This window comes from Lepidochelys kempii, chromosome 21 (assembly GCF_965140265.1).
Source record: "Lepidochelys kempii isolate rLepKem1 chromosome 21, rLepKem1.hap2, whole genome shotgun sequence".
In the NCBI taxonomy this organism is placed as follows: Eukaryota; Metazoa; Chordata; order Testudines; family Cheloniidae; genus Lepidochelys; species Lepidochelys kempii.
This window is the reverse complement of record NC_133276.1, coordinates 7,006,611-7,032,077: the sequence shown is the minus strand read 5'-3', so window position 1 is coordinate 7,032,077 and position 25,467 is coordinate 7,006,611. Positions and strand designations below refer to the sequence as shown.

At 50.3% G+C, this 25,467-nt stretch overlaps 1 protein-coding gene across 2 annotated transcripts in view; it reads right to left on the bottom strand.

Annotated features, from left to right (window-relative positions):
* Positions 1-3,974: 3,974 nt before the first annotated feature.
* The window catches only part of KLHDC8A (kelch domain containing 8A), a 28,323-nt gene continuing 6,830 nt past the window's right edge, over positions 3,975-25,467 (bottom strand). Inside the window, exons 1-7 of one of the 2 annotated variants that reach the window (XM_073319683.1) lie at positions 17,858-17,998; positions 17,571-17,637; positions 16,938-17,369; positions 11,885-12,049; positions 7,986-8,201; positions 6,896-6,997; positions 3,975-5,459 (exon numbers count right to left, since the gene is read on the bottom strand). In XM_073319683.1, coding sequence (XP_073175784.1) covers positions 5,266-5,459; positions 6,896-6,997; positions 7,986-8,201; positions 11,885-12,049; positions 16,938-17,313 — 1,053 coding nt within the window. In that variant the 5' untranslated portion in view covers positions 17,314-17,369; positions 17,571-17,637; positions 17,858-17,998 and the 3' untranslated portion in view covers positions 3,975-5,265. Of the gene's footprint in view, positions 5,460-6,895; positions 6,998-7,985; positions 8,202-11,884; positions 12,050-16,937; positions 17,370-17,570; positions 17,638-17,857; positions 17,999-25,467 lie in introns of those variants that run through there. The other variant, XM_073319684.1, reaches the window with a different exon arrangement.

Here is a 25,467-nt window from a genome sequence, read left to right as displayed (position 1 = left end):
ACTCCTTCAGACCCTCTGCAGTGCTAAGTAGTCAGGGTATTACTGAGCAGGGCTGGATCTGACATGGTGACAGCTCAGCATAGCCCATTACCTAGACTCTGAGCCAGCCACCCCACTCCCTCTCATGTCTATGCAGCTACAATGGAACGGGATACTCTGTATGTCCCCTGCCGGTATCCCTTGTTTCAACTACCTTCCTTCTCTGCAGAGACGCACTGGATGAGGGCTTCTGGTATTAGAAATACCTCATTAGAGAATTCCAAATGTGATGACCCAAAAAGCCACTAGGTGTCCTCAAAGCGGCACAATAAAGCAACCCAAGACAGTCCTGCTCCTTCGCCAGGCTCAAAGATTAGCCAGGCAACTCGCTGGAGTGGCAGGGAACTCAGTCCTGGCGACTGGGTGGGTTTGCTAGGCCTCTCTGCCCCCTGGATTTCTGCATGTTCCATTGCTGCACTTTGGGCTATCGACTGCCTTTGGGCTTCAGGATGCAACCCACGACCAACTACCCCAACCAGCTCGAAAGCCCACATGGCACATGACAGACCAGAGCAAAAGGCATCATGGTGCTGGCCCATCCACTGAAGTCTTGAGTCACCCTGGAGACACTCTTCTATCTGGCCCAGATTTCCCCAGCCCTGGCAGGGAGCCTTCATTCCTGCCTCCCAACAAGAGTGTTCTCTTTCTCCCTCTCCTGACTCCTTGATCTTTGAGGCAGAGTCAGCCAGCTGCAATCAGCCCAGACCTCTGCTACCATCTGTTGCATTGCCTCTGACTCACTGGCACTGCTTGATCTAGGCCAGGGGTGGCCAAACTTTCTGGCCCGAGGGCCACACTGGGGAATAGAAATTGTATGATGGGCCATGAATGCTCACAAAATTGGGGTTAGGGTGTGGGCTCTGGGGTGAGGCTGGAGATGAGAGGTTTGGGGTGCAGAAGGGTGCTCCGGGCTGGGATTGAGGGGTTTGGAGAGTGGGATGGGGATAGGGGCTGGGGCAGGGGGAGAGGCTCAAGGGGTGCAGGCTCCGAGTGGTGCTTACCTCAAGCGGCTCCCGGAAGCAGTGGCATGTCTCTTCTCCAGCTCCTATGCGGAGAGGCGGCCAGGTGGCTCTGCACACTGCCCCATCCACAGGCAGCTGCCCTGCAGCTCCCATCAGTGCAGCCCCCGACTCAGTGCCCCAGCCAGAGTGCTGGAGCAGGGCCGAGCTGTGTGGTGCGGCTTGCAGGCCGGCTCAAAACAGCTCGCAGGCCAGATGTGGCCTGCAGGCTGTAGTTTGCCTGCCCCTGATCTAGGCCCTATCCTGAATGTAGGGCCTGGATCCAAGTGAGGAGTATTAAATTGGGCATTTGGGGAAAGACTAGGGAAACGTTTGCAGCACGTCCGACAGGCTGATCCCCCGATTACAATGAATCCACGTCTAGGCTTTGCATAATGGAGCTGGGGAGGATCCCAGGGGTTATTTTGCTGAGCCAGGCCCCACAGAGTTACATCACCATGACAGCACGGAGTGCCCACCTCCTAGTGAGCAGGGAGTGTGGCCAGAGAGAATCTGCACAGCTGGGACTCATCTGCAGCAAATACTTCCCCCAGGAGCTGCAGCATCTGGTTTAGGGAGATGAAACTGGATTATTGACGCTGACTCACAAAATGCCAACATCTCATTGTGATGGGCCCACTTCTCCCTGCAGAAAGCACAGCCACTGAGATCCGGTCACATCACCCTCCCACTTTACACAGGTGCGAACAACTGCAAGGCAGCAGCCGCTGGATTTTACACCCTCTTTCTCCCTTCCCTGCCTAAGTGCCCTCTGGTGTTCCCAGCAATGTTCTGCATCCCCTCACTCTGCTCTGAGCTGCTAGCATCAGACGCTGCCTGGCAGCTGGTGTGCTGGGTAAGAGGAAAGTATATTTTGTGCAACAGTTTAAAAAGGATTTTTTTCCAGTTTGTTTGAAATTCTGTGATTTTATTTTTTACAAAAATATGTAAATGAGATATTTAAAGTTGTTCAAAAATTACAATGTTGTAACAACAAAAATTTCCCCGCTGTCACTGGGCCACACACTGGGAACTTCACAGCAACTGCAAGGATAGAATTTAGGTGCTCATGGCTTAGAGCTCAAGTCCCTGCCATTTGGGAATTCCCATTATCTGCTACCAGTATAGGGCCTATGACACACCGCTGAGCAGTTCCGACTCTATCCAGGAGAGGGCAGTGATGCACAGCCGCACAGTACATGACACTATCCAGTAGGGAACAGTCCTGCACTGGGCTGAGAAGGGGCTGGACAAGATATGCTCGCTCTTGGAGCTCTTTTCAATCCCTAGGTTATAGCACGGCCTTGGTGTAGTTACCTTGAGAGGGCAGAGGTCCTGTGTCTCACGCAGCGTCTGCTATGGGAAGACGGGCGGCCGATCAGGAATAGCTCGGTTATCACTGGTTACAATCGGCTGTGGCTGCTGCGGTGGTGGGCTGGCTCTCTCCCTGGCTCCCTGCAGTTTTGTGGGAGCGTAATCTGGTTATGACCCCGCTGCCAGGCGTCTTCCCTCAGAGAAGCACTGTGAATGGGCCTGCTGCCCAAGAGACAGCTAAGCCAGGCGATCCTGAGCTGGGTGCACTGGGCTTGGCGTGCCAGGAGCTTTGCAAGCACCTGTGTTTCTGCTCCTCTGGCCGATTGCGGCTACCTTTATGGATTGTTTCAAAGTGCTAAAAACTACCTCAGGGCCCCATTTCCCTGGACTTTCCTGGCCCTACGGTGGCACCAGTACCCCAACCACCCCACCCTGCCGTGGCAACAATAACCCATCCATCCCCAGCCCTGTGGTGGCACAAATTCCTCAGGGGCCTTGTCCCCAGCCCCGCTCATCCGTTGCCTGGCCCCTTAGCATCTCCAGTCACTGCTACTCGGAACACACTAACAGTCACCCTGCACTCCCATCAGGCCTTTCATCCCAGGATCCCAAAGTAGCTACAAGTCCAAGCAGCAGAAGGCCAGGGAAATGGGGCCCCAGTAGCAGCAAGGCTGTAACACCCTTCCATACCCACGGCTAGAGTCACCCAGCCGAGCCCTATCCATAAACGGCTGAGAAAACTGTGCTCAACTTCCCCTGTTGCAGACAGGCCCAGTGATTGCTCTGTGCTGGTATGAGTCATGTTTAAACGTGACTTAGCGTGAGCCGCATGGATATGGATTTCCTTCTGAGAACCGTGCAGGCCGGCCACGGGAGAAGCACAAGGATGGTTTTAGAACATGATGACAGCACAGATGGCAGGAGAAAACGAACCCCCCTTCCTTGTTCTGATCAGGGAAGCTCTCCCTGCTAGCAGCCGCCTTGTCCCATGGCTCTGCCCAGTGCAGCATGGCCAGGAGATTAGCCTGGGCAGCTATATCGGCCTGCCAAGGGAGAGCTTGGCTTTGTTCTCATTGACCGAGCCTGTCACCGGAGCGCTTGCCCCATCACAAATCACGTTTACAACCAATGGGCTCTTTCAAAGGCAGGAAGCATGGAAGGATCTTAGGTGGTTTACACTTGTGATTGGCTCTGGCTAAGCTGCCATGCAGCTTCCTCCCCTCCCGTCCTGCAGCTACACCCTGGCTTGTTCTGCACAGGATGGGAAGGGATTGTCACTGGTAAATCCCATTTTCCTCTAAGGCAAATGACTTTATTCAGAAATGTACACAAAAAGCCAGTTAAGCTGGTGGCTGCAGCAGCGTTAAGGCTGCCCTAGTGCAGGGCCTTCGATGTCAGTCTGTACACTTGCTAGCGACAATAAGAATTTCCCAGGCTGGCTCCCCCTCCCTTTAGTCCACGCCCCAGCTTTGCAGCTCCCCAGTTTGATCCCTCCACAGCAGGGAGGGAGCTACAGAATCTCTCACTGCACAGAGCCTTTGCTCAGTGAATACAGGTTTTAATTGTGCTGCTGCTAGGAGCAGGAATCGCAACCCATCCATCAAAGAGCATTTGGCCACAAACCACAGATACAAATTTAATCAAAACCAAGGAAGAGGAAGTGACCGCTGTGGCATTCTGGCTTCGCTGTGGGACGCGTGTACGAAGAGGTGGGTCCAAAGCCATCCCCTAAACTCTCGGGGTGTTGGAAATCCAAAGTGAGCTCGGGGTCCAGGTTTTGAAAATGGTCCTTTGTCTGTGAAGTGAGCCAAAAAATAATAATCGTGGATCTGAACACCCCAGAGCATCATGGGCATTAAAATCCTGACCTGGAACTGGATCTGAATGTTGCAGCTCGGCCCCATCTCTGTGCCAGAACAAGTGAAGGCAGGTCTGTCTATTCTATGCTAAAAGCAGAGTCATCCGTCTGCTTCAAACGGTCCTCAATCTAGCCCCCGTGCCTCCATCTGTCAGAGCACGCCCAGGAGTGCTGACAACGCTTGGCTTCAGCTCTGGGCACAAGAAACGGGCAAGTTAATGGGAAATGAAGTTGCTGTCAATCCAGGCATTGGACTGGCTCCTCTCTGGCTGATGGTGCTCACCATCCATTCTAGCTTATATGATTAGGAAGTTCCTCTGTAGCTCGCCGAGGGATTCTGTGCAGGGAGGGATGTCTTGCACCCTGGGTGCTTGGCAAGCGTAGTGTCACATCAGAACAGGAAGGCTGGTTCCATCCAAACAATGGAGTCAGAGGGGTTTCTTTAACCAGCGTGTCTGGCTACACAGGGTTTTCATGTGAGTGCTGCAGCTCTGAGCCATGGTTAGAGAAGCACAGTAGAGTATGAGCACATAGCCCCTGCATACCCTGATCTAAGGCGTCCTTTCCCAATGGCAGGGGACACAATGTTCCGGCTCCATGGGGCGCTCTTCTCAGCCAAGCTCCTTCTTGGACCTTTGCAGGTGGTCAGAGTGAATTTGACTCCCCCCCCCGCCCTCCCACCAAAGTGCTCCTCCTGGACTGGTCATCTCCCGCACTGCGGTACAAGGCTGTTGCATTCTTCAGCAATTTGGGGCTGGTGTAGGACCAAGGGCTATGGGGTCTTGGATGAGGGTGGAGATGAAGGGGTGATGCCCTTGGGTACCGAGGCTGGCTAACAGACGATCAGGAGCCCCTGCTGGCCAACAGCTTCAGAGGTGTGTGCACACGAGGGTGGGGTGCTGCCGGGACGTCCTGTGAAGGCAGCTACAGAGGTGCAGCAGGAGAGAGCAGGGTGCAAACTACGCAAGGCTAATCCAGACAGCATCACCACCACTGCTGCTTTCCCAGGACCTCGGAGCAGGACCCTCCAGGGGGTGGGGATTGGGAAGGGGCTGGCTAGGAGTCAGAGATGCACAGCGCCTCCACTGCGTCACTCAAGCCCTGGTTCACTCCGCCAACGGCCAGCAGGCAGTTCTTCACCACGATGCTGGAGCAGGTGCAGCGGGGGGTCGGCATGGGCGGCAGGCTCTCCCATTTGTTCTTCCCTGGGTGGAAGGCTTCAGCTGACTCCAGGACCGTTGGCTGGTTCCCTGAAAGAGCCAAAGTAGGGTGGAGGGGCGGGGAGGGGGTAAGAGAGCAAAAGTGTGGTGGAGTCAGGATAAATATATAAAAAGAATGGGGGGGGAATCAGATTTGAGCAGAAAAGAAATCACCACTTTGAGGCAATGATCCAAAAGCAGAAATGGCCTCATTTTGTCATCTCTTTTCCCCCTTTCCCATGAGGATGCCTAGGAGGTCTTCTCTGCTACATATACTGAGGCCCAAAGAACAAAGACGTCTCTGGGTGGTCATGCATAACCCAAGGGGATACCTGCCAGCTTCTGCTCACATTCCTGCTTCCAGTCTTGCTCACTCTGTTTTGTGTTAATCATACAAATAAAAACACCACCTAGCTCTTACATAGTGCTTTTCAGCCATGTATCTCAAAGCACTTTACAAAGCAGGTCAGTATCCTTAGCCCCACTGGGGGAAACTGAGGTACAGGAAGGGAAGCAATGAGAACTTGCATTGAATAATTTCTTTCTTTCCACATATTGCAGGACACAGAAACCAAAGCCAGTTGCAAGCTGCAGCTTGTAGTGACTGATCTGCCCCCTGCTGTCCAAAATGGGTGATGACCTCTAGTCTCTGCAGCTGCACCCGGCAGCCTTGCACAATGGCAGTTGTGCCACGCTGGCTCCTCAGGACCCACAATGCCCTTCCTGGCCTGCGATGGAATTGCCGGTTTGCACTCTTGTTAGGGCTGCAGTCAGCAGCTGGAAGGTACCATGCAGTGAACCCCCTGCACCATCCCTCACAACTACCCAGGCAGGAACAACTACCACGAAGGATGGCTCCCAAACACCCAGCAGCAACCATATGAATTTGGGGGGGGGGGCAGGGCAAGAACTCTTTCACGGGCATCTCCTAATGGGAGTGGAAGCTCGCAGGTAACGCATTACCCAGAACTCAGGGGAGGGATGGGAAAGAGAGATTTGTACCTCACAAGCATCGTATGAGACAGAAGAGGATTTCAGCCTCGATTTTCATAAGTGACTAGTGATTTCAGATGGCTCCATTTTTGGGTGCCCCACTTAAGATATTGGAAAGAGGATTCATTTTCAGAAGGCAGGTACTCAACAGAAAAATTATGCCACTTCCGGGATCCCTTGCTGGGCAGCCAAAAATGCAGCCACCCAAAATCAACAGGGACCTGTGAGAGTTTTGCCCAATTCAGGTGAGATTTCCCAAAGTGCCTGAACAACACAGGAGACTAATGGGGAGATTTTCATAGCTTCGCATGGCAGTTAGACACCTAACTCCCACTGAAAGTCAACGTGCCTTTGAAAATCTCCTTAAGGCTCTCTGAAACTTAATGGGATTTGGGCTCTGAAGTGCTTAAGTGAGTTTTGAAAATGGGGCTTAGGCTCCTAAGTCACTTCAGTGCTTTTGAAAATGTTACTCTTCGCCTCCAGTTGTTCCTCACCTAGCCCCCCGGCCACGATGACCCTTCCTTTCAAGTAGCCAGCGACAAAGTCCGCTCGCCTTTTCTTTAGGAAGGAGGAGCGTTCCATCTTCATCCAGCCACCTGAGAAGAGAAAGGACAGATAGATGATCCGTGCTAAACTCAGCAGTTCACCGCTCTCCTGGTGAAACTCAGTGGTTTGTTGGGGAGTTTCGCTCAGAATCTTTGGTTCTGTTTGAATCCCAGACACAAACTCAGTCAAAAGTCACTGTGGGGGAGGGGGGGTACTAACCTCACTCAGGGTGAAGTTAGAGATAGACCTGAGCCAAAATCCCAGCTCCCTGAAGGGCCAGGCATTGGGTGTTTGAAATCTGAGCTCAGAAAAGGATACCGATTTTTCAAAAGGCCCTTGTCCTATCTTTCCAACAGGCTGAACCGAACCCTGGATCCAAACTGGGCTGCTAGAAAAATCTGGATTCAGATTTTACATCCTGTGCCCATCTCCAGAAAGTTGGCATAAACATCTCCTCCCTCGCCAAGCAAAACACCTGCATTTCACACTAGCCCAGACACACCAGCAAGCCAGGGAAAACCAAGGCCCTGCTTGGTGTTTCCTTACTGAAGGGAGAACAGCTGAGAATCCATGTGCTCCATGCAGATCTTACCTGTATGCAAACAGGTGCGGCACAACTAAACCAAACCCTGCTGGCCTCTCCACCTCCATAAAGCCTGTTTGCCTGGCATTGCCCTGGCTTGTGTAAACCTATGTCACAGCTGACCAGGGTCTCTCAGGGCAGTGTCCAGGAGAGAGTTTGGTGTTGGAGCCAGCTGCCTGGACAATGGGTTTGCCACCTGCAGGCTGCATGGCTAGTTTGCTTTTTTTACTATTGATGACATTCCTTCTGCAGAGCTGGGTGCAAGCGATCCACAGTCAATCCTGCGGGAGGCAGTGTGCCTCAACTCTCAACAAAGCCGATGGGAGCTGCAGATCCCTCTCAGCCCACCTAGGTCTAGCTCTCTCTCTTTAGGCCTTTGCTGACTTAGAAGATATTGCCCTTCACATCACACACACACTCCTCACCTGCAAGCATTGAACCTGATGGACACCCACCTTGCTCAATGTCAAACACATCCACAGTCTTCATGAACTTGGGCTGCCGGTACAGCCTGCCCTGCCGCAGCCCCCCGAGACTGAAGAGGCTGTTCTCCGTGGGCACGAAGCTGGAGAAGGCCCTTTTGCTGGGGATGCTGGGGAACTTGGTCCATGACCTGGTCTCTGTGTCGAAGACCTCGAAGGCATTGATGGCGTATTTGGACTGCCTCCCACCTGTGACAGACATGGGGACAGCAGCATACCAGGGCAGGGTCAGTTTGTCAGTTAGCTGCTTCCAGGCTCCGGGAGAAGCCTGGGCTAACTGGGAGTAACTTACCTGGCAGCTGAAATGCGTGAGGTGGGTTCCAGGCAATACAGAACCATATGAAGGAACTTAAGTAACCAACTTATAATTATTATTACCCTTATCCATCCTCCCTCCCTCTGCTTTCATCCGCCACACTCGCTGGATGCATCTTAGTCTTAAATTAGATGGTAAGCAAGGCTGGTCAGAAAGTTTCCATCCAAACGGTTTTTCAATGGAAAATTGGGTTTTTAACTAAATGAAAAATATCAGGAAAAGTATCAGCTTTCTGTGGAAATTTTCAGTTTCTTTCATCAAAAAACCCAAACACTCAAAACCCAAAATATTTGTAATCTGAAATGTTGCTGCAGTGCCTCATGGGAGTTGTAGTTCAGGTGCCTCATGCTCCCATTCTCCTCTATAGGCTAAGCTCCCTGGTTGGACTACGTCTCCCATGATGCAGCACAGCCAGGGACTCCCATGATGCTCTGCCTCCTCCAACAGAGGGGAAACTGTGGTACATCATGGGACATGGGGTCTGACTAGAGAGACCAGCTTATAGCACAGAAAAGGCAAGAAATCCCATTTTCTGACCATTTTCTCTGACTGGAAGGTCTTTGGGGGCAGGGACTCTCTCTTCCTCAGTGTGTACACAGCACCTAGCACAATGGACCCCTGCTCCTAAGAGGGACCTTTGGGTGCTACAGTAATACAAAATAACAATGGTTATAAGCCCAGTTACTAATGGAGTTGACCATCTATCCCAGCTGTTGGCAGGGGTTGACTGGGCCATAGAGATTAAACTCTCCTCTTGCCGTGGCGTGGGATCCCTTCAGGTCAGGGACGAGGCGCAGTGAATGGGGGGAGCTTGTCTGTGCCAGCCCTGTAGATAGACAGAGACCATCAGCCTCCAAAGCTGTCAGTACAGCACATTTCACCAGCACTTATCCTCACTTGGCAACCTTTAAAATCAATAAGTAAACGGATCACTCGGTTCCCTGAACAAGGTTAAAAATGTGATTTGATGTGTGGCGCGCTCCTTGCCGCACAGCCATCGTGGAGCCCAGCTGCTCTAGGATGACAGCATATGGAAATGTCACTGCCACGAAGCCAGGGGATGCAGGGGAAGGTCAGTGCTGGGGGAAAGAGTCGATGACAGGAAGTGGGAAGACAACATGTGAGGCTTTCGGGGGGGGCAGCGGTGGGATAGGGCCGGGGGGCTGAGGTACAAAAGCCAGTGGCTGGGATTTTCAGAACAGCTTAATAATTAATTATTTTCATTGTGGAAGCACCTAGGAACCCCGGGCAGGGGGTTATGCTAGATGCTGTACAAACACAGACCAGAGAAATGGTCCCTGCCCCGAGGAGCTTACAATCCAAAGTATAAGACAAGAGACAACGGGTGGATACGACAGAGATCGGGAAGCACTAGGAAACCATGGCACATTACCCTCAGCTGATCGACAGTGTTCTCAACCACACCAGCTACCTAACTGCTAAGGAAGATGGTACCCAACTTCCATTCAAAATCATCGTAACTGTTAATATTATGGTGCTTGTTGCTGCTGGAAACAGAACACTGGACTACATGGAAGACTGGGGTGATCTACTGCGTCCCTCCTCCTTGACGGACTCTGAATTTAGCATTCCCTTGTAGGGGCAAGAACCCAAACGTGACAGCACTGAGCTAGTGCAAAAGGACTGGAAAATTAAACGGACTATGGACAGTAAGCGGAAACAATTGACCTAAAGCTACATCTACATGGGAGCTGGGAGGTGTGATCCCCAGCTCATGTAGGTTTGTTCAAGCTGGCATGCTAAAAACAGCACTGTCGCCAGGGTAGCACGGGTGGTGGTTTGGGCTAGGCGCCAGAGCATGTACCCACTCGGAGCCCCGGGTACGTACTAGGGCAGTAGCCCCAGCTACACTAGCACAGGCATGTCTATGCAAGCTGGGAATTACACCTTCCAGTTCAAATGAAAATGAGGCCTAAGGAGAGTGAAGTGCAAAAAAGGAAACAAACGGTAGGAATGTATAACTAATGGTGGTTCAGCACTGCCAATTGCAACCCCTCTGAAATCATGAGTCAGGCCATCAAAAATCCTGAGAATGTGACAAAGACTTCAAGATTTTTTTTAAATAATAAATGTTGTGGTCTTTTTATTTGCCTCCTTAGTCTTTAGGATTTATGTTTACAAGCTTTTCTCTGCAATCATGTGTTCTGGAAAGGTAGTTTGTTTTTGTTTTTTTAAAAACAAAAATAAAAGCTCAGAGATTCAAATAATCACATGACTCCAGGAGCTGGGGCTTTAAGAAAAATCAGCAAATCTCTCAAGACTTATAATAAAATTACTAAAGTTGAAAACACTGGTTCATGCTTTAAAATTCTCTCCTTTGTAATAGTCTAGAAGTGCCATTAGTAACACCATGAAGGACATTTTTAAAAAAGAAATATTAAAATATTCATTTGAATTCAACAGCCTGAACCTGAAACTAAATAGAACTAGACTTTTCCCAGCTTCTATTTCATACAATGAAAACATGTCCTTTTTATGCACCATGCACTTCATGTTCCGCACTTAGAGCGACGCTGGATAGCTAGCACTGAAAGGTATTTAAATACGTGCCAGTGTAATCAAGGCTAATTCACAGTAAGATGGGTACTGCCAGCTCAGGAACTTTTGCAATTCAGACTGGGTTCAGCACTGGTGCTGCCCACAACATGGCCAAGAACTCAAAGTGATAGACTAGAACGGCCGAGGCAGCTAGTACTTAATGGCAAAAGATGCCATATTATTCTTTTTATAAATCAAATGCAAATGAATACATTTATTTCCCATTCAGGTGCTCGGCATGTCTTTGAAGACTGGAAATGCGCGCTTGCTGAAGGGCCTTGCACACTGTGTGATCAGTAGAAGTGGGTAAACTTCAAATGCATCAAAGGTTCTTTTCTGCAGCAACCTTAAGAGAGGCAACATTACCAAGGGATCTGAGTGTAGTCAGGGCTCCTTGGTTTTGATTCAAGCTTTGCCACCGACTTGCTGTGTGATCTTAAGCAAGTAGTGCTGTACCTCTGCCTCAGTTTCCCCATATACAAGAGGAGGATAAGGATACTTACTCCCCACAAAGGGGCAATGACATCCTGACATCAGTGGGGTTTTGTTATTCAGGATCAGACCCTTATGTTTGTACAGGGCTTTGAAGACGTAAACGGTCTCTGTATAGACAGAGCATTTTTATTGTTATTAAAGGCCAGGTACTTGTGCAGGTGTCTCTGGTCTGCAACTTGAGTGGGCAACTTATCTCCCTCATAACAGACCCAACCCTGAACCTGCAGGCGCCAATGGCCAAAATCCCACTGATTTCAGCAGATGCAAGAGCAGGCCTGGTATTTCTAATGGTGGCTAAACCCATGGGATGCATTAAAATCACCACTTGGGGGTGGACGGAAGCAGCTGCCAGAACCTCCTATGAGGTTTTAGGTCAGTCTGCGTCTGTTCTAGGAATTCTCTCACCGTCAGCATTCACAGGAGCACACGGATCAGAGGAGCTATTGTCCAGCAGACCCCCTACAGAAGAACAAGGAAGTAGGCAGCCAAGGCCCATCCTTACCAAGCACGTAGATCTTGGTGCCCCGCAGGAAGGAAGTGGCGGCGTACCTAGGTGTGGGCATTGTCGCGAGTGACACCCAGATGTCCTTGAGCATCTCGTAGTGCTGCATGTAGTTGTGAGGCCGCAGGTCCAGTCCCATCCCACCAGCCGCATAGACTCTGTAGTCTGCAGAGGGCAGAGAAGCAGAGGCCACAAGAGCTCAGGAATGCATCCAGATCCTAGTTATTTCCTGGGACAACGAAAAAGACACTTGCCCTCAGGGCAATCTCCAGGGTGCAAAAACGCATGCATTGCATGCATGTGAACATGCAGGTGTGTGTTTGTGCATGCCTGGGCTCATTGCACTGTCCTCTACTGGACAGAATCAGAACTGCTGAACTCTATGTCATAGCCCTTGTACTGCTAATAGGTCATGGAGATACTTTTGAGCCCCAGTTCAGTGCTCTATCCACTCCCCCGCAGTGCCTTTCTTCCTTCCATGTAAATAGCACTCTCTAGAACCTCAGAGTCATTGATCTGTTCTGAGATAGAGTATTTACATCCCTAAAAGTGAGAGGGCATATTTGCCCAGAGCACAGGTAACTTTGGGTCTAGAGTGACCATAGTCCCTTGGCACGAAGAATATTTGGGAGCCACCCTCTCAGTTTTCATGCGGTGCCCACTGTGCCATGTAAATCTTTGCAATAACTCAGACCAGTAGGTATTCTACTGTCAGGCCCATTCCAGTGCACCACGTCACTTGTCCTGGGCAGGGAAAGGGTTAATGAACCAGAAGCAGTTGCCAAAGAGGCTTTCTTCCCTTTCCTAACAATGGAATGAATATGAGTCCACCTCCTCTATCCCCCTCCCAGTGCACCTAGACAGATATTTAAGCACTACAGCAAATAAAGCACCTTTGTGCTCTGAACTAGAAAAGCAGCTTCACCCAAGGGGTGGGGTTTGTTTGATTCTCTCACCCAGCTTGCTTTTGCCATCCTGCCTGATTTATTCAGGGCCACCAAACGGTCACTGCAGACAGGGGCGTCTGCGTTTCACGGAGCCGATCCCGTGTCCATTAGCCACATTCCCAGCAACTCACAAGCCTGAATCTCAGTCTTCCGTGATGTCTACACTGCAGCTGGGAGCGAGCCCCCCAGCCCAGGCGGACAGACTCCCGCCAGCTGGGCTTAAGCTAAAAATAACCACTTGGGCATTCTGCTCAGGCTGGAGCTTGGGCTCCCTAGGTGGTCAGGTGGGCTTAAGACCCTGAGCTTGCACCAGAGCAGGAATGTCCACATTGCTATTTTTAGCATGCTAGCATGTCTTTGAAGTCTACCTGCCTGGGCTGGGAAGCTCAGTTCCAGGTGCAGTGTAGACAGACCCCTACAGGCCCAATAAAGCACACATGGTAGGGGTGAGAACTGGTGGCACAGTGGGAGCTGCAAATAAATGACTGGGGAATAGGGAAATAATGCCAGAGGGTCATGGGGGGAGGGAAAAGCCTGGTCACACAGGGGCTCTTTGCTTTCGATATAGAAATGCAGGGCTGGGAGGGATCTCCAGAGATCAGCCCTCCGCACGGAGACAGAATTAAGCCTGCTTAGACCATCCCTTCTGTGAGGGGAAATGGGGCTCATGACAGTGAGGACTAAGATCCCTGGCTGGCGCCAGATACGTGCCTGAGCTCTCACACAGCCCTGCTGGTGCCTTATGTCTTGACTTGCAGCACCCCCTGCTATTCCAGCCTTGGGGTTCCCATGTGGAGCTCAGCCAAAGCACCTCAATCCCAACCCATAGCCCCTCCTGCTACTCAGTCTAGGTGTTCCCTGTACCCAGCTGATGCCCCACTGTCCTAGCCTGCATCACAGGGGTTAAGGTGGGGTGACTGTTTGCCTTTGGGGCTGCTTGGCCCCTGAGGGGGCAGGGTGCGAAAGGTGCTGTGGAGGAGCCGGTTGTGTTGTTTCACTCTGGCTGGATACGAGTACCTGGCTATTTCTCCCTGGAAGAGGAGATGAGGTCATAGAAACAGGAGGAGCACTCAAATTACAGCAGAATCAACACAGCACTCTCCAGCCCATACTTAGGGAGGGCGTTTGAACCACCTCAGAGCAGGCAAAAGATGGTGAGTCCTGTGACCCAAGCCAGGACACACACAAGGCACAGAACCGATTTGTTGATAGCTGACTCCCTGTCACCCACATCTGTCCCTGGGTAACAACAAATGCAGTCCTCACCGATGGAACCCTTTACATACAGACACAGGGGGCGGGCGGGGTTTCTCCTACACAAACGCTTCTAGGCTTTTCTATTCCCAGAAATGAAATCCAAGAACCCAATGGCAGCAGCCTGGCCCACAAGAGCATCCCTACAATAATCTCCCAGTGTACCCAGAGCAGAGCACTACTGAGCATCCCTACAATAATAAACCAGTATAGGAAGCCCTTAGCAATCCCAAGCAACCCTATAACACACCAGCATATACACACACACCCCCACCCCCAACTTCTGAACAACCTTACACTAACAAACTAGTCTGCTCAAGGAAGACAAAATACTGTGGGAAGGATTTATGTTCCAGACTTCTCCGGCCAAATTGATCCCTGCTGTATCTGTGTTTAAGCCAGCAGACTTACAGCAGGGATGAAACCAGCTCGATAATGGTAAACATTGGGTTTTGGTTTTTTTTAAAATGCCTGGACAGTATCCTTTTTAATCCACCTAAAAATAAATGAAAACCCAACCACTTCCAAAGAAGCTGTCTGGCCATTAGGCAGAAGACGCGTTCATGATCCAGATCGCGTCAGGAAGCTAACTGACCTTCGGGCTCATTGCATAAGAACATGGCTCCCAGCTTGGGGCTTTTCATTGCATGGCAGCACATTCCAAAGGAAATTAATATTCCAGGCCTCCGCTTAGAAATTATAAACAAGACGCCTAAATAGGCAAGCCAGAGCCCTGATACAAGGATTTTCCATTTGTCCATTTAATGCCATAGTATTATGAAAGGCAGAGGAAAGAGGAGTGTTTGGAGCTTACCAAAAGACACCTCCTTTTCTTGCACCACAGAATTTATACCTGCATTTTGCACTCACAGTTCAGTCAGTGGTGCAAACCAGGGCCCTTGTGCCTCTAATGACAGTACCTGAAGCAGTGGGAATCAGGCAATGGGAGGCATCAATGCTCCATTCACACTTGTGCAGTTGGTTCATTTACACGGGTGCAAATTTTGGGATCCGGCTGGGATATCCCTACCGATGCTGCAGAATCCCCCTATTCCATGAGTAGCCCCATAGGGTATCGCAACCTGGCCCTTTTCAGGGGCAAATTGCCACCCTCTCTCCAAGGAAGATTAGGGCATTGACTGTTGGAAATGCACCTACTGATACTCTCCCTAAACTGGCCGTGAGGTTCAGGGAGTTCACAATGGGGCCTCGGGCATAGGCGGTGGGTTACATGGGCCCGCGGTGCCCATGCTCCACCAATATTCAGAGCACGGGGGTCCGGCTCCACTGGCCCTGCCCGCTGCCCCCGGGTGCCTCCCCCAGAGTGTCCCTGCGCAGCGGCTGGCTGCTGCTCCCTGCGCTATGCTCCCTTGCCAGCCGGTGGCTGGCTTCTTTCACACCATGCCCACCAATGCCGCTCCACCACTCCAGCTACAAGGGAGTGGGGCGGGCTGAGACGGCTGCTGTGGTCTGCGGAGGGAGGAGGCACATGTGATGTGATGGCACCTCTCCCCCCGGGCTGTGACCCTTCACCAGTCAAGCCACTGAGTGGTGGGATGCATCCTCCCCGCTTGGCGCCACGGGGGAGCCGGTGGAGAGGGGCCCTAGGGACACATGCAGCGTGGTGCGGGGTGAGCGTGCTGCCGGTGGCAGGCCCACCGACAGCGATTCTGGGCCCCAGGGCAGATCAATCAATGGCCCCGAACGCGCCCCCTCCCCCCCGCCAGAGGAGCCCCAGGTCAGCTGCAGCCCTGTCCCTGGAAGACTTCTGAAAGGCTGTTGAGCTGGGGTGGGCCAGGGAAAGCTCAAGGCTTTTCCCATTTATAATGAAATCAGGAGGCAGAATGACTGCACCTGTCTACTTAGTAGCTCAATATGGCTACAGTAGACTTGCCTGCTCCATTGTCTGTTTCTCCAGAGGGCAGTGGTACAAGTGCCAAACCAGATAAAGTGGTGGATCCCACCCATCCTGTGGCCCAAATGGAAGGAGAGATAAGGAGCCTACCATCTCAATTGTACAGCCCTTGGAAATAGATGCCAACCGAGAGCAACTTGTTCCTATTCGTAGCCCCTTGGGAAAAGTCACAGTAATTGTCTCCGCTCACGGATTCTAAGCCATTTTATGATTCTTGTAGCCTGGTTTGCAGAGGTGCTAAGTACTCATCACTGCCAGTGACATGAACGGGAGCTTTAGGTTTCCCGCATCTCTGACAATCAGGCCATAAGACCTTGGAAATACACATGAATGGGACCATCCCAAGGACCAAATTCTGCTCTCCATTCAATCCGGGATTGAAACTTGTGTAACTGAGAGCAGAACTAGGCCCTACATAACCCCTATGGCATCTCTGCCTTATAGAAAACCGGCAAAATTAGAGTTGGGCACAAGCCAAAACCTGGGATCCAAAAGTCACCCAATGTTGGGAAAGTTTGGATTGCAGCAATGCAGCTTGTGCCTGTCTAAAATAATCACGGCCATAAGAGTGCTCACCATCCACAGGCAGAGCTGGAGAGCCAGTGGGAACCACAGGGTCTGTCTGGGTTCAGCAGCGTCAGTGAAAAGTCCTCTTTACAGTGGTTCTGGTCCAGTCCTGCCTCGTTTGAACATTGCAAGGGGGAGGGGTCTACCTGACCCAACTTCTCCAACCTGAGGTAAGGCTCAGCTCGAGTTCCCAGTGCAGGGTTTGGGAAGGGGGATTGTTTCCTTGCCCCTGTTCAAAGCCCCTCACCACCCCAAGTGCCTCTGAAAGCTGTTTGGCTAGATACATAAGCTGAACCCATGTCCTACCCTCCACCCTTTCTCTCTGCAGTGCGACTCCCCACACGCTGCCTAGGAAACAAATTCTCCTTGCCTTTCACCGTCACGGAGATGCCCATGGAGGCTTCCCTCAGGGAGTTCCTCTTCTTCCACTTGCCCTCATCTATGTTGTACATCTCCACTATCTTCAAGGGCGTCTGCTTCATCCCGACCCCTCCTATCACCATGATCCGCTTGCCCAGGGTGGCCACGGCTACTCCGGCCCGGGCCGTGGGCATGGGAGGGAGAGAGTTCCAGTGGTTGGCTTCGGGGGAGTAAACCTCGAAGCAGTTCATGGGGACTCCGTTGCCATCGCAGCCTCCGATGGCAAAGACCTGGCCGCCTGCCTCCACCAGCGAGCAGTAGACCCTGCCACTGGGGAGTGGGGCGAGGGTTTTCCACTGGAAGTCTTTGGTACTGGGCACTTCCATTGCGGATCGTCAGGGATGAGGCAGCATCTGTCCTGCTTGCCAGGGGGCTGGCTAAGCTGCAAAACACAGCCAGAGATAAGCATCACACACAGACAAAAACCAACAGAGAAATATACAAAGAAACAGCCCCCCCCCACCCCCGAGAGCCGGGCAGCCGGGAGCACAGCAACCCCTTCATGAGCAATGCATCCATGCAGTCGCCCATAATGAGAGGTCCCATCTACCAGAGAGCGAGAGAGAGAAGAAGGAGCCGGTACCTTTCATCACGTCTCCATTAATCCTGCAGTTCCACATCTGCCAGAGCAGCTCACGCGGAGCCAGGTCCTAAAAATAAAAGGCACAGGTTGGATTCAGCTCGCTCCCCCGCTTTTCCAAGCATCCCCTCCCCCACAGGACATTCCAACCGAGGATGCTGCAAGCCGTCTGCTCCCCGGCTCAGAGCTTTCTTAGCTCATGAGGAACTTTTCTTTGTTTAATTCTTCATTGACAAGATTAATATTAATGCCCATTGTCAACGTCTTCCCAAACCCCCAGGGAAACCTACCATGGTACCTCCTGCTGGGAAAGGCAAAAAGGCTGGAGTACAGAGACCAACCCTCCAGCCACAGCTCTCTGACTGTCACACGCAGCATTACAGCTGAACTGTAAAAGATCCAAAAAGCAGCCCAGCAGGACAGAGAGAGAGAGAGCGAGAGAGAGAGTCCCAAACTACCACTGGAAACCAGGGATTATTTTTTCCTCTCACCCTGAATAGCTGTCAAACCTTCAGGGGAAATGAACAAATGAAGAGCGACAGAGGAGAGCAGACACACAAAAGGGGAGCGAGAGAGGCAGCCACCCATGCACTCACACCTGTGTATAAATAGGGGTGCAAACCGCAGTGAGAAACTCAGCCTTCGTTATGTAACCAGAGCTGCTTAAAGTAAAGTAGAATTTATATATCCCATCACTCTGGGACTGCAGCACCCTGGACACACACACTGTGTACAGAGCATAGGTGCACTTCTGGCTCCAGCAGCCAATGCTCCTCTCCAAGTGTCACAAACTGATCCCTGAAATTCAGGCCTCTGGCAATAATGGATATTTGCCACTATCAAAGGAGAGCACATGTGGAGGTTTGTTAGCCTATATGGGAAACCTTCCTGCACCTGGCATTGTAATGCTTCATACTTCTCCTTTATAGCGCTTTTCAGGGGAGGATCTCAAAGTGCCTTCACAGAGTAACATTATCCCCATTTGACAGAGGGGCACAGAGAGGTGAAGTGATTTGCCCAAGGTCACACAGTGAATCAGTGTCCAAGATGGGGAAAAAAAACAGGAATCTGGACTCCCAGAGTGCAGGCCTATCTGACTTGGTGCCCTCTTCCTCCGGAGCTTTAGGGATCTTGATGCATGTGAGATGCAGCCTGAGCCTGCTCCTCTGCACGGTTTTGTTTTAGAGAAGCTAACGCCCATCATCTCGTCTCAACCTTCTGGCTAAGACTGAACATGGCGTCAGTTTAAGCCTCTGATACTGCGATTGCGCTATTGCGGGGGGGGGGCACTCTCTCCTGTTTGGGATGGGGGAGGGGGTAGGATCAATAGCCTAATGGCGCTTTCGTACCTATGATCCTATTTCAAAAATAAGGTAATGGCAAGCCCTATGCCCAAGCAAAGTCAGCAACTGGCTGCGTGGTCCTGGCTTTTTAGGGGACAGCTGGCTTTTTAGGGGAAAAGGCCAGTCCCACGTCCCTCTGCATCAGCAGGAGCAGAGGGAGAGGAAACAGCTTGCTCCCAGACACTCCTGTGCACCCCATCCCAGCAGCCTGAGCTCACACCGCCACTTGCAGATCATGGCTCTGCCCAAAGGCAGTGGCTGGGATGCCCCTTGCCATTGCCAGAACTAGGAGCCATCACAGAATTCCAGAGGAGATATGTCTGCAGCACCTCCTACTAACCCACAGCGCATCTCATGCAATGCCTGGCATTGCTTCCTAAGGAGCCAGGCCTCCCACATGAGAAGCCTCTGGTTGCTTCTGGGCCGACAGGGCTGTCCACACACACTGAAAGGGTGGGAAGCACTTACTCCTCCAGTCCCGGCCGCATCGCTTCAGATCTCCCCAACCCAGAACCTTTTGACAGCGAGAGCAGATTGAGAGAGTCTGTAGCCTAGCAACAGCCACCTACAACTCCCTTTAATCACCCATCGATTTGGATCTGAGCTGGTATCTTGATGGGTTCACTGAACCGCACTGTGGAGCATGAGCAAATTCTCCCCAGAAGGAAAGAGGGGCAGAGGTTCTTCACGCCAAAGGAACCAGGGCTATCACAAAGGCTCTGCATGGCTGAAAATTTCCAGCCTGAATTCAGTGCTGTGGCAAAGGACAGAACTGATAGCCCTGCTATGGCACAGTGGGTAGTGCAGGGAGACCTGTTGTCTGTGCCCAGCTCTGGCACTGACCTGCTGGATGTCCTTGGCCAAATCACTAATCCCCCGTTTTCCCCATCAGGAAAGTTGGGATAATGATAGTTTGTATAGCCCCGCGAGATCCACAGATGGCAAGTGCTATAGAACAGCAAGCTATTATTATTATTTATCCCCGGGTGGGCATAGAACTGGCATCAGCAAAGCAAACTTCGCACCCACTGTCCTGCCCATCAATCGCTAGCCTTGATCTGTAAGGACCACCTGCAGGTGAGCTCAGTCTGCCTAGCCCAATCACTTCTTGGCTTCTTCACTGGGACTGCCAATAGAGGGAGAGCAACTGTGATGCAGACAGCTGACCACCGACAACTGGACTGAGATCCATCAAACTCTTTTCACACATGAGCTGCTAAGAGCTATAACCCTTTCAGCGCCTTTGGCAGCAGCCTGAGCGGATCATGCGGCCCCGTGCTGAGTCAGTTGCCTTGCTTCCCTTGTGAAATGCATGATCCTCATTGGAGCAGGAGAGGCACAGGGTTCCGAGGCCTCTGTGCAGTTTGGCCTGAAAGAAGCAGACTTTCCTGCATACGATTCAGTGGGTGGTCACTCCAGTTCAGCATGGGTTTGAGGGAAAAAAGCGATGCAAAACTGAGACAACAGGGCCTAGGAGCAAAATCTAAGGTAACCCAAACATAAAGGGGCTAACAACAACAGGGAGGCAACGTCACAATCCCGCAGTCTGTATTCAGCGGTCTCATTAGGGAACTGCAATGGTGGTGAAAATGAAGGGATTGAGAACACTGCACAGTGCAGACATTTGTTATGCAAGCTTCTTTCAGCCTAAGGGATCCTGCTAGTTCATCTCCCTCCTGACCTGGAGCAATTTGATTACTCCAGTCTTGAGCCTCCATACAGCCCTGCCAGTGCATCTCAGTCCTGATCTTGAGGAACCTGCTTTCCAGTGCTGGGTTCTTGACTCCCCCCGACAGCTTTGCTAATTGATCTTGGCCCTGACCTGAAGCTCCACACCCTGCAGTAGAACCTCGATTTCACAAGCACCAGTCTTATGACCAACCAGTTATACAAACCATTTTTCCCAACTGGAGAAAAACACGGGAGAATAAAAGCGATGACGAACAAGTAGATATCCCTTCCCATTCCGATGCCTTCAGTGCTTGGGGAATCGCTTTGCCATGGGGTGAATGACAAGACGAAAGTCGTGCAGTGAACCAGGCTGCAACTTATGCCCTGCACCTGCTGTATTTGAGCTGTTCAATTTTATGAACTGTTTGATTTTATGACCTGAAACTCCAATTAATTAGCAAAATAGGGGTTCTACTGTACATACCAGGTCTGGGCTCTCCTACACAATGCAGTAATGAGCCAATGCACCTCAGCCCTTCCCTGAAGGTCCCCCCCACCCCTTCATTGCTGGGATTCCCAGACAGTTCAGCCAGTGACCTCTCTTAATCCTGTCCTGGAGCAAACCCTGAGCCTCACACTTGAGCATCAGAGACTCCCAATTGCATCAGAGCATAGGAAACCCATAGGCCTGATCCTGGCCCCATTGAAGTGGACAAGAGTCTTTCCACAGACTTCACTGGGCTTTGGATCAGGCCCTTAGTGAGGACAGACTAAGCAGAGACCTGCCAAATTCATTCCAGCTGTGACCAAGTCAAATGGAACCCACGTGTGGGCATCCAAAGGGGTGCGTCTAGTGCATTAATCTGCTACCTCGTATGAATTCTGCTGCGTTGGCATTGAAACAATCTTCTAGCCTTGCCGTCCACCTCTAAACAACATACAATAAAAAATAGTTAAGGTCAGCCTGAAACACTTAGTCCTTCCCACCTCTCTCAAGGGGCACTAGGATTTTCACTCCCAAGTAATAACTGTGCTATGCCTCGGGACTGTATGGCTGTCACTAATGTGCTGAGCAAATAGCCCCAACCTACTTCAGCCATGTTCCTCTTCATCTACTCCCAGGCAAATGGAATGATCACTTAATTATACCAAACAAATTGGAAGCGTTAACATTTTCTTCCTAAATGGCTATATTAAAACAAAAATGAATAGTAATTGCTTTTCTATCAAAGGAGATGGGAGAGGAGAGATTCTCTTCGTCATGCTGAGCCAGCTGCCAGAGCTGCCCGAATCGTTCTCGGCCAGAAACTGCCAGGATAAAAGCTCCTAGCAGCGGGGCATCCCTTGACCACCCAGTGCATTTGTGGTTCAAAGCAGGTGACAAGATGTTGAAAGCAAGGTGGCAGGGAAGGCATGAAATTTACAACCTCAAGAAAGAAAAATACATGGGGCCTGAATATGGGAGGTGAAACTGATGGGAGCAAAGGGTGCGCAGCAACGGAAGCCTCTAGCCCAGTGGTTCTCAACCAGGGGTACCGTATCCCTGAGGGTAAACGGAGATCTTCCAGGGGGCACATCAACTCATCTAAAGATTTGCCTAGTTTTACAACAAGCTATATAAAAAGCACTAGCGAAGTCGGTACAAGCTAAAATGTCATACAGACAATGACTTGTTGATACTGCTCTATATACTATACACTGAAATGTCCATACAATATTTATATTCCAGTTGATTTATTTGTATAATTATATGGTAAAAATAAGAATGGACACAAAAGTGTGCTGTGACACTGGGTATTTTTATGTCTGATTTTGTAAGCAAGTAGTTTTTAAGTGAGGAGAAACTTGCGGGTACGCAAGACAAATCCTACTCCAGAAAGGGGTACAGTAGTCGGGAAAGGTCGAGAGCCACTGCTCTAGCCCATAGTTTGCATTCTACAAGAGTTAAAAACAACAACCTGGAAGCTGTTACAGACAAAACCATTATTCCTTGCCCTCTGGTTTCCATCACGCTCTGAACAGCTCACTGTTTGGTATCTCGGGGGAGTGCAGAACACACACAATTAATGTTACTTTTCAAATATTCAGCTGGCGTGGCTCCATTGAAGTCAACAGAGCTACACAGAGTCACTCCTGCTTGGAGATCCAGGCCCACGTTTTTTAAAGCAACATTATTTGCAGCAATTTGCTCTTCATGAAACAGCCATTTGAAATTTATTAACAGCTGTGTGTGTTAAGTCTTGTAGTAAAGTGATTGTGCGTGAGTGAGCTGGCGGGGAATGAACTCCAAACACACCTAGGTTTGCTAGAATGCAGGTAGGTCCTTTTTGCTACCTCTCTCCTCTCCTAGACTCTCATATTTCAAAGGGCATCATGCTGTAATGGTAACTCCTGCGCAGTGGGTCACAGCAAGGCCTAAGAGCCACTTAAGTCTTGAATCTTCATTCCAGTGAAAACAGCTTTGTTTGTATTTAAACACTGTCCTAAAGCATCAGCAAACCCAAACGTTGTACCCTTGTGGCTAGTTAGTGCCTGAGAGCCGAGAGTGAAACCTAACTAGAGAATGACTCGAAAAGAAAGGGAGTCTCTTTTCACCCTCCAAGTCTTAGATGTTGAAAAGTAAATGTGATGCTCACAATTCTTTTCATTTTATACCAAAGGTTAAGGAAATCTGGAGCCTGGTACACCACTGCATGCTCCAAGCTGATGGAATGATACTGATTTCCATGGAGTTACAAGGCTTGATTTGCCACTGTGTTTCTTAAAAATGTAGGGCTTCATTCTCATCTCACATTGGCTTTACACAGGCGACTCTGAACTCTGCTGGCTTTGGTGAAGTTACTCCTGATTTACACTGCTGTAAATTGAGAGGTGAGCTAAGCCCATGACATCTGACAGAGTCCCTTTGAGGATCACGATGCTACCATATTACAGCTCCCCAGACTGGTCGCACTGTTGCCAAGGAGTGGGCTAGATAGACAGATGCAGATTAGCCACCAGCCTGAGAAAGACACCAGAAACCTATATTCCTTCTGACCCCAAAAGAAAGCTCTTGTACTCACCTAAATGTCACATCAGATAAGCGCTGTGCAGGTCTGCTGTGTGCTATCTGAACGGTCAAGGAGGCTTGAATGTTTTGCTGTGAATAATATGACAGCAAACCAATACCAATAGCTGAATCCACAATTATTCTCAATACTCTGGGGACAGTCACAGCAGCAGAGACAGGAAGACGGGCAACTATAGGTTGGGAATGTTATGCAAACACTGGCGAAAGATCTCCTCTCCTGTTCCCCAAGCACAGCATCTACATTTGTGAGCGAGCTGCTTCATTTCAATCATACCGGCTGCCTGCACTCAGTTAAAAAGAGCAGGAGGAGACTACAGGCAGCATGGCTCGGAGATAGAGACACCGTCTCAAGGGAGGTGCTTCAGGGCTGAGAACCGAGCTGATACTTGCTCTTCGAATGTCACCATCTAGAGCCTGTGGGAACATATGAGGATGAGGTTGAGCGGATGTGGAGCGCACGTGGGATCCCGATCCAGCCTTCATGGGACACCTGGTGGCAGGAGGGAGGCCTCGGCATGGAGCCCGTAGCTACATGCTCCATAATCACCACAAGGACTGTGCTGAAGATCACATCTCCTTGTGGCTGTTTTCCACCCCTGTACTGTGTACACTTCTTGGGGTATTGCAGTCAAGGGGTGCAGTTGCAGCTCATGCAGCATACCCACGCTAGCTTTCATCCAGCTCAATTGACTCACCTTGGTGAAACGTTCAGAGAAGAACTGAACCGTAGGCCTGCCTTACAGCACCAGCACACCCTGTTACACGTGCCGTTAACAGAGAAGCAAGAAGCAGCATTTTAAAAATTTGAACTTGGAGCTTCCTGACAATACAACAGGAACAAAAATCACATTTTTCTAGAACAGGATAGGAAGCTTACGGAGAAACAAAATACAACCAAACCAGGGGAAAAAAATAATTATGAATATTTCTTTCAACCTTTTTTGTCCTGTTGCTACATGCACAAAAAGTTGGCAGGATGCAATGTATTTTAAATAAACACATGCTGTGTCCTGAAACGTTCCAGACAAGCGAATGTCCTGTAAACTTTGATTATAATGTTTCATTTCAAGATCAGCTGCTTCAGCTCATCTAAAAATATATAAAATTTAATTCACGTGCTTTTTTTTTTTTTTGGTTCGTTTAGTTGCATGGAATGTTCTGGATGAATTTCAGCCAAGGTGAACCTAGTGCAAAGGGCTCGATTCGTGGGCTGACAGACATCAGTGGCAAAAGCCCCAAGGCTAGCAGAATCAGGCCTCGTTAGTTATGTCCTCTCTGCAAATAGAAGTGGGTTTTTACATCAAGGTAGCTCTCTCGATGTAAAATCCTAGTGGAAGCAAGGCATTGTTGTTTTTATCTTGATGCAGCTATTCAAGGTCAACTCTCTGCCCACCACCTGGGGTTGACCTTTGGGAGCTGTATGGAGGTGAAAAACTACCCATATCTTTTCTCTATTTGAATTTTACACCGAGCAACCAAGTTTGATGTAAAATGCACCTTTTTGCAGTGAAGACATAGCCAATGAGCAAAGCATGAAATACACCGTGGGGCAGATTTTCAGAAAAGCAACGAGCCAGATTTCTCAGTGCGAAACACACATAATGGGGCCAGATTTCCAAGCACTCAGCACCCAGTGGGCACCCAAGTTGCAGAGCTCCCCTGGAATTCTGGCCATTTCTTTTGGTGCCTAAACAGGAGCAGCATCTTGTTTGCAACTCGGATGCCTTTTGTGAGTGCTGAGCACTTGGAAATCTGGCCCTCTTACCAAAGATTTTCATGCTTTACAGCATGATCCCGTACAAATAAAGCCTCTCTC